Below are 10,000 nucleotides of genomic sequence, written 5' to 3'. Positions count from 1 at the left end.
GGTGGGGTGGGGTGGGGATAACAGAAGCCAGCCCCAGACTGTGCACCAAAAGCAGTCATTACCAGGCGCGCTGGAGAATAAGTCTCTTCAAAATACACAGTGCATTTAAAAACCATATATGAGGCTGAGCCACTGCTGTCATTACCAATTTTAATTTGGCTCCTTCAGTTTGCCAGCCAGATAAACTCTTTAGTGCTGTTTTTTAATCTATTTGCCACATTTTATGTTTAAGATTATACTAATATGGACAGGAGAAGGAATCACTTTTAGGGGAAATAAAGAAATAGATCCGCTTATCGGCACCCATCAGAAAGTTCATTAATCAGCCAGGCTTTGTGCCCTCTAAATTGAAAGGTTAAATAATCCTCTCAGGAATATTTCTCGGCCCCTCCGCCAATTGTCCGGAGAGGAGCTGCCATTCATAGCACGCGGGATCGGTGACAGGGTATCTTACCACTGTTTGGACCCCAAACAATGATGGACAAATGGCCTGGTTTACAAAGAACCTTTTAGTACACGGATGGAAAAGGACCACAAGCTTTGATGCAGGGTGGAGGGATGAGGAGGGTGTGGAGACAGGACGTAGGGGGAAGGGAAAGAGAAGAACACATACATGTGTGAATCCAAGGATATTTTATCTGAATGTTTATTGGGATAGACTCTGAAACACAGAAACCACATTAATATACATCTTCCGACCACATGCAGGGCTTAACATATTCAAATCTGCATATATATTTTGCATACAATTGCACATAAACTATCATTGAAAAATTGTAGAATAATAGAACCATAGCTTTATTATATTTATTAGTTAATACACAGGGGATCCAAATAAGCCCTGAGATTTTTATTTTTGCCATAATTCCACATGACTTACGACAAATACTTCTCCTCCTCCCCATACCCCGCCCCTGATTATTCAGCTGAAATACTCTTAACCATCAGTCACAAAGGTAGAGAATTCCACAACTATAAGTACCTGTTTAGAGGGGGGAAGTAATGTTTCTCTGCTTTTACAATGTGCTCCATCTTAGCTCCTACCTGTCTTAAAGAACAAACATGGACTAGGAATGCTCTTTGAAAGAATGCCAATCACATCCACTGAGGAAATGCTTAATTTTGTGTTGCCTTTTCTGCTGCACCTATATGAGAATATGGGTGGGAGTCTGCAAAACAACTGACCAAGCTCTTATACATCAACATTTTGCTGTGAAATCAGGCTGGTTTCTGGCATCAATCATATAAAGGCACGAAGCAGTTTTATCTGAAGTGTAAAAAATTGATATGCTATTTTGTTTCATTCCTTATCTGATTAACGTAGATCCTCTACCCCTAGCAGAAAGTATTGTAATTGCTTATGATAACAGACAACTATATTCAGATGACACTGAAGTTAGCACTTAAGAATTTTACATTTGTTAAAAATATTTTTAAAAATGATATCATTATATCTTTATATGGTACACATTTTACATAGTCATTTTCACTGAGAGGAAGTAGCCTAAATATGTTTATGATCTACTCTTAAAAGTCTTTATATTTTTAGGCAAGTCAAATTAAGAAAATAACTTAAGTTTGCTTTATTTAATTAAAATTTACTCATCTACATATGTAGAAAAGGCAAGCATAAATAATTTGAAAATGAAAACTGATGTAAATTTAATAACAAAAGACACTGCTTGTGAATATTTCAATTTCAATAACCATAAGAAGGAAACATTTTTAGGAGACAGATAGTAAAGAGGTCATTATGAGTATCCTTATCTTAGGCAAGTACAAGACTTCACAATACATAACCTGAGTTTGGGCTATTAGTCCAATGGCCATCTCTACAGGTGTGAGGCATCTATGGGTCTGCTGTACTGGAGCTCACTCACTGAGTGTTGAACATGGGCTATGTGTGAGGTATTGTGCTAAGTACTTCACATTTATCATCTCACTGCATACTTACAACAACCCTAGAAGGCACTATTTCCATTTTTCAGATGAAGAAACTGAGGATCTCAGAAGTGAAATATTTTAACTAGGTTTGCACATCTAGTAAATGAAAGACAGAATTTAAACCAACATTTGATCCCAAAGCTGGCATTATTTCCCTTGTATTATGATGAAAAATAGTCTGTAGTAATTTCCTGAAAAATAAGACTGCCCTTTCAGCTGAATTTTACAGCATGTTTTTCTAAGGACTAGAGTAAAATGAGAAGGAAATGTGGTATAAAGACAAATAAAGGAAATGTAAGAGATCCAAGAAAGAGAAAATCAAGATTTTATTGTACAAACAAAGTTACGGGACAATCCAAAACTTAGTCCCCCTATCTGAAAAGAAATGTGGGGTAATCCACAAATACATGTAAAGGAACAATATTTATGTAAATTGGGTATTTATAGACATGCACATACTATAAAATTACAAATATGACTTTATAATCTATCTAATAAATTCAGTTCTGTGTGATTTTTGAAAAAAGGAATTAAGATACTGGGCTAGCTTTATTAACAATTGATTCACACAAGTGAATTCTTTTCACAAAGCTCATATGGATTTCTGAATGTGCCCACTGAAATGTGATCTACCAGTGTAGAGGTACACCAATTAAGTGAAGGTCTATTTCAATTCCAAAGATGCAAAAAAAAAAAAAAAAAAAAAAAGTGTTAAATGTTCTCTAAACATATAGCATTTTTCTTCATGTAATATTTTTGATATTTCTAAAAAACCAGAGTTATGGGTCTTAGAGGACCACTGCTGAACCCAAAACAGTCAGAAGAAATACTTGCAAATTTATAAAAACATAACTCTCATGACTTTATGGCATACTGGGACCAAATGGCAAATGAACTTCAAATTTAAAATCTGATTTTATCAATAATTCATTAACTTTTAGTCGTTTAAGAAATTTTGCTTTTAAAATCTGTTTTAAGCTTATGTTTACTACTGTAGTTTTTACAGTAACAAAATATAACAGTAGTTTAGAGATTTCATGTCAATAAATCAAGGGGTCTTTCGGTAGTTTTTCCCTGCAGATTATTCAAATGATCGACCAAAACCTTTAAAGGTTATGGTTGATCATGACCATGAGTGACTGATTCCTAAATACTTAACACTTGTTAGGAATTACTGTAATCTACCATGTCATTCACATGCATGACTACTAAAAGGAATGCTTAATACAAATATCATCGGTTCAGTATACTTTACTTTTATTCCTGCACTGAAATGTCCAGAGAAGATTATGATAAACTCTCTCACCTGGAATACATTTATTTAAGGAATAGCATGAATCACCTGTTCAAAGTACATATGAAAAACAATCACTTGAATATGCTAAAATTACTCTACCTAATAGTTTTATGCTCTTTACATGTAGTTAACATGACAAAGAATAGGCATCATCCAACATTTTAGATTTTTAAACTGTAATTTATTATACAGTCAGACACTGTGCAGTGTTAAACTCCTTGAATTTTGAAAATTCTTAGGCTACTTGTTTATATTCATTTTTGCTATAACAGGGGCAGTATTTCAAAGTGTAAAGTTTTAAGTTAAAAAAATTTTCTTTGGGATTATAAGAATAATGTACGTGTTTTTTAAGGAAAAGAAAGAAAAGATTTTTTAAATGTTATATATATTAAAATTATAAATACTTAGAAATTGGAATTTAATTACCAAAAAACTTAAGTATCAAGAAGAAATTACCCCTACAATGACTACTTATAATTCGTTTCTAAGTAAAGGTGAACATAACTAGGAAAGAAAAGTGTAGCAAAAAGTTCAAATGTAATTTTTCACCTTTTTATCACCCTCAGGAGAAACATTTGTTAACAACTAAGAAAATGAATACCACAACAGATGTTTCTTTAAATTTTAAAAACAGGAGTAAAACTTGAAGCTCATACAGTAAATATGTAAGTCCTAAACATAACAGACCTTGCTCCTAGACACTAAGGGGCATACAAAAAAGCAAAGGGACTTTGTCAATTCAAGAAAGTAAATTACTTTTTATAATACAGCTTCAGACTCAGTTAGGTTATTATTAGCAACATGTACTACCTTAAAAATAAACAGAAATCACAATGATAGCTGTTTAGGACATTAAAGATATTTACAAAATGACAAAAACACAGCTGCTTCTAGGCCAAAATATTTATTAAAAAATCTTGCCTAAATTGTGTGGATGCTGCATAGTTTTCATTGTTTGATTATCTGAAACACTTAAATATACATTAGAATTATTGTCATAAAGCACTTGATATTAGTTAAATATATTAACACAAGAAAAAACTACACAAAATATGCCATATTGATTTCCCATTTAAAACTAATTTTTGCATCAAAATGTTGAAAATCAAATAAGCTGAACATTCTCTCTGAAGGGGATGACACCTCAATATTTCTTTGAAAAAAAGAAAATATGAAGGCTCTCCCAATATGCTTTAATAAATAGAAATAAATTATATCCAAATTTAAATAATTTTATTCTACTCCCATTCATATAAATAAGTTTGTATACATACAATGTCTAGAGGTCTGAGGAAACATTGTGAAAGGAAAAATAACATATGCATTTATAATTCGCAATGTTCACTTTTTTCCTGTTCCTTCTACATAAGCTTTAGAAAATTGCTTTTTGATGATTTGGCAAATTGTATTTATTTTTAAATGAATCTCATTTATTGAGATTGATAATTCCAGGTTTCATTTGCTTTGAAATTACATTTCCCAATTGCTTCCAATGATAAGTTCTGGCAAATGTGGTCCAACATGCTAGTGAAATAAAGACTTTAAAAAAAATCAGTTGGCCTACTCTGTAAATGTAGTAATTATCTTTTATTCTAAATTCAAACATGGCAAGACTGAAGTAAAATATTACTAGCAAAAATGTTGACACTAAATTCTTTAAGAACAAGGTATTTAAATAAATATAAAAGTATTCACATAAATTTTACATTAGAAAAATCTTTAAAATTTTTGGTTACTGGCCAAATGTATTTTCTATGTCTGTTATCATAGATGGAATATTAGAAAATAAATCATCAATGATTATTCAGAAAATTCTTTTTATTCACACACCAAAGTAAATTGAGACAGAAAGTAGTGTGATTAGTTTTGTAGTACTACCACGGCAAGGTGGCCCTGAGGTACTAGAAAATAGTCATGTACCATCTGAATCATCAAAGCATGATTACATTCACTTTAGTAGTGTTTTAGTATTAAGGGCATTTTTTAATAAAAACTAAAACTTTGAAAATTTGACAGAGATATAATATCTTAATAACAACACTTAACCATGGTGACAACAGACATGGAGGAAAAACCCCTATAATTTAAACAAGAGCACGACTGGTTCTTGAGGAAGCTGGCAAAGTGAATTGAACTACCAAAATAAAAGCCTCCAAAATAAATTTATAAAAGTTTTAGTTTGTGATAATTTGTGTGCCAGGCCTCAAAAAAATGTACGAAAAAAAGTTGATTTAAATAATTCTAAAATAGAGTAAGGCCTAGTTGTCACTCTATTTGGAGCTATTTGACATTTTAAAATACAATCTGTAACCAGTTCTATTTCCTTAGACACACACACACACACACAGACACACACACACACACAAAGAGACCTATCACTGTGTGGATGGGGTTCGTATGGTTTTGCAGTTCTCCTTATGCAGCCAAGGAGCTCTCAGAATGAGATTTAGTTTCCCAACATATATCCAATGAAGAGAGAGTTTTTTCCCCATGGAAAGATAAGATTCTGGCTTGAGGTCGACTTTTTGAAACTCTTTACTTCTCATTTTAAGCTATTTAAAAATATATCCCATTTGAATATTAGGCAGTTAGAACATTGCTACCTACCCACAATTCCAGGATAAAGACTTTTGTATAGCTATAGCCTCGTAACCAAATTCCAGTTTCTTAGTCCTTCTGGACTGTAAAATCTAGTTCTAAAGTTAAATTTAAATCTGTTGACATTTAGGGTTACCTATTCTGTGGTACAGCAGAGAATGCTTTAGAAGGTAACATTCTTGTTTAGTGTAAAACTCTTATTTCAATACTGTGAAAGCTCAGAAAACATATTTCAAATTGATATTTCTAGGTAAGGAGAGAAAACTGAGTAACAAGATGAAATGATATTGTTAAGTATGGTCCCTAAAATACATTTCGGCATTCAACTGGTTCAGGTAAGACTGACTGCTGATTACTGGTAAACTCAGGTCACAAGACTTTCCTGGGTTAGAAAGGAAGACAAGGAAACTATACTCCTCTCCATTACCCTGACAGCAAGTATTTTAGTTTTTGAAGTGCGAATTCTAGACATTCCAAACATTACATAGAGAGAACATTTTAAAACTTAATTATTCCAAAAAGGTTACATTTGCTTCCTGTTTAAACTTTTAGTTAAAATAAAAGGTAGTAGGTTGTAACATACTTTAACAATGCACGCAAAGAAATCCAAGGGCAATATTAAATACGCCCTTTTTTGATTCTTAATACATACAGCCCCTAAATAGCCAACTCCTGGTTATTTTTTAAGTAAGCAGATTAAAAACAAGATTAACAAAACATCCAAAGCATGTAAAATTATAGCTTCTACTAGTTAAAAACTCTGTTGGTTGTAAAACTCTGTTGTTGGCCATTTTGGCCTAGGATTTTTAATATAAATGAGACTAGAAATGATAGAGGGTGGGGGGAGGGACTTTCCTTCTTGAATAGCTAAAGAGGGAAAATTTTTATGTACAGTGAGCTATCTGAAAGAAGAAAAAGAATATTCAAAGTTAGGCTTTACCAAAATCTAAAAATATAAAAGAAATTAAAATACAAGAACAGTGTTGTACCATTGAAATTTTAAAAACTTCCTAAACATTTTTTGAAGGACATAAATACATCAACTATTTGGGGAAATTATTTAATTGCTAAATAAAAACCATATATTTTTCTTTTTCTCATGCAGGTCCCCAAAATGATAATCTAAAGTCACTAAATTATATGACATGCTTCTATAGCCACTAAAATACATCAAGAAAAATGACATACCCAAATATTTATTATAATATGGATATAGATATATATCTTACAGATATATCTTAGACTGTCTTAGATTTTTATTAGCATGCACCCTTTAGAATGATGGTCTTATTTATTAATGTAGTGAAGGCTAGTCAAGTTTGGTTAAACAGCTATTCTATTCAGATGTAAGCTGTTAAGGAGGCTTTATTAGATCTCTCATGAAATTGCTGAAAACAGTGAACACTTCTCTTTTTTAGTTTTCTTCTTATTTCAGAATGTTTAAAAGAATTTTTGATTTGATTTGATTTGATTTCATAGGTGGTCTATTTATCCTAATCCGCTTCACCACCTTTTCTACGTGTTTGAGAAATAACACTCTGTTTAATCTATAGGCTTTTTTTTTTTTCCCAAAAGAAAGTTATTCCTAGATAGACTTTAAATTGTAGTTGCTAAACTTTAGGTTGTGTAAATTCTCACTGACTGGGAGGCAGATAAAAGCAATTAAAAACCTCTCAAATGTAAACATTTCTAAACTAGATATACAAATCAATTTCTCCCCCAAAAAAGCATAGTTCACTTTGGGTAAGAAATGGACACATTTTGGTTAGAAAAAGAAATCAATCAATGACTAGAAATTTCCAGTTTAGGAAGACTGGTTTAAATGAATATACGGTAGTAATTGTAACCTTGGCTTCATTACTTGGTCATTGCTCTGATTGACGCCACATTCACATGTGAGGGCTACTATGAGTCAATAGATGGCAGTCCATCGCCTAGTAAAAGAGCTGAAGATGACTAAACTCACCATGCATCTTGTTTCTATTCAAGATTAAATACAGCTTAATTGCACACATTAGGATATTGCCTATATGCCTAATTATTTAGTTACTTTATTTTAGACGGATTGATATATATGTACACGTGTTTATAAATAGACCCGTTTTGCATTTATACTTGCACAGCAAACTAATTCTTAGTTCCTAATTGTTAATTTAAACTTGATCATTATGAGCTGTGATAGTTACTTCAATATTATTTTGAAAAATTAATCAGGTTTCCAGATTGAGACAAATATTTTGAAAAGATTTTGTTGAACTTATAGGTAGAATATACTATAATTTTGCAAAAGACAAATTCATTTTGTTTTTATTCTTCCCAGCTATTTTTTAATAATTTATTTTCAAAAGTTACAATATTAAACAAACCTTCAAATATCTGTTATACTAAACATCGATTTCTATCCTTCTATGACAAATAAAAAGAACATAGGTGCAAATAATGAAAAGAATGGCTTTAAAACAGTAATTCCCATACTTCAAGTTTTCAAGATTGGAATTCTCTCACTCAAGGGAAAAGGGAAAAGTAATGCAATGTTAAATCCAATAGACTATTACCTAATAAAAATACTGATGAAAAACTTGCTATATAGTTATAAATAGAGACTGTGATCTTGAAAAATATAATACATGATTGGATTCCAATTAAGTTTAGGCTAAGGATTTCACCATAGTGTGTTAGGACAAAAGAATTGCTACCTGAGCACAAACATATTCACATGGGTTACATCTGTAATGTGCATGTGTAACGTGTGTGTGAGCGTGCGTGCACGCACACATATATTTATTTATTTATTTAATTCAAGGGTGAGTGGGAGGTAACATTAAAGATTTAACAAAACCTAATTTGGGATTGAGGATAGTTGAGGAATTACAGTTCTCTATGGAGAATCTTTAAACAAATTAAACAGTGATAATAGAATATTGAAAATAAACCATCTGATGTGCTTTTGGGGCCTGGGATAGACACATTGGTAGTTTGAGTCTACTTATTGGTTTATTTCTACTCCATGAGAGGACAGCAGTTAAGAAGACACGTTTTGTAAAAACTCTGTCCTATCTATTTTTACTACTTGCCTTCCTATAAACAAACTTTTTAATACATTAAACTTTAAGGAACAGCTTTAAAATATACTGCATAACTGTATAATTACAAGAGTAACTTTTATTGTAGTCTCTTGCTCAGTAGAACATATACAATACATTAAAAGAATTATTAGTAGGGCTATGGTGAATTATTGAAATTATTTATGCTGAATATTAAAAACAAACTGACTTCATAATATTGACTTGAGCATTAGCCAATTGATTCCTTAGAAAACTATGTCTTCTGCTTCTACTTAGCCTAAAATCACAATAAAGGGAAACCAGAGAATTGAATAACTTGAATAGTATCAAGCAGATATGTATATACTTTGAATAAGTCAAGAGGAGCTTAAGGATATGACAGTTAAATTGTTCTATATGAAAGATACACTAAGTTTTTTCTAGCGTCACTAAAAAATATGTGTAAATGTTTCAATAAAGCTAGAAAAATAATGGAAGATAGTGTGGACAGTATGCTTGTGGACTGTAGATAATACAACATTTTAAAGATGCTGTTTTTTTTCCTTTTTTTTTTGCTCCTATTATACTTTTCCCTTCAATTTAACGCATGTAGTCTAGGAAGACTGAGAAATAGTATGATGTAATCATTAAATGATGTGAGTAATAAAAACAATCAAAATCTTCTAAGAACAGGAAGATAAAGGATAGAGTATTGAGCAGGGGAGAAGAGAAAAAGTGTATTATTGCTTTCTCAGTGCAAAAACTCTTCAGATGTTTATTATCTCCCAGTAGAAGATGCTTGTCTATATTTTATGGTCAGCAGTTCAGAGAAGGGTAAATAGGCTAGGTCTTGGGGAAAATAAAAAAGGTGCTTCTACTCACCGTTAGGTGATACTGCCTCCAGATTTCTGGGCAAGCCTGGAAAATAAAAATATTGATCAGCTGGGAGCATGAAACAAGGTACTTTACAGCCTGTTGGTTTTGGCATAACCCAGCATCCACCGGTGTCGGTCACAGGAAAATAAGAAGCTTAACAGAAAGGGTCTGCATTTCAGCTTCAAAAACCTGGCTAGACAGTTTAATTGAATTTTACACTGGTTTAACACACTCCCTGCCA

The 10,000-nt window shown here is 32.0% G+C and overlaps 1 protein-coding gene across 4 annotated transcripts in view; it reads right to left on the bottom strand.

Annotated features, from left to right (window-relative positions):
• Positions 1–10,000, bottom strand: part of ZCCHC7 (zinc finger CCHC-type containing 7) — a 207,913-nt gene that overhangs the window by 19,204 nt on the left and 178,709 nt on the right. For all 4 annotated transcript variants that reach the window (XR_001366452.2, XM_006187795.3, XM_006187794.3 and 1 more), the window contains exon 6: positions 9,766–9,801. Coding sequence is in view for 3 of the 4 variants with exons in the window: in XM_006187795.3 (XP_006187857.1) it covers positions 9,766–9,801 (36 nt within the window). In the remaining variant the exon portion in view is untranslated. The remainder of the gene's footprint in view (positions 1–9,765; positions 9,802–10,000) is intronic.

Source organism: Camelus ferus, chromosome 4, assembly GCF_009834535.1.
Source record: "Camelus ferus isolate YT-003-E chromosome 4, BCGSAC_Cfer_1.0, whole genome shotgun sequence".
Classification (NCBI taxonomy): Eukaryota; Metazoa; Chordata; class Mammalia; order Artiodactyla; family Camelidae; genus Camelus; species Camelus ferus.
Note: the sequence above shows the minus strand (reverse complement) of the source record. Positions and strands in the feature narration are given on the sequence as shown.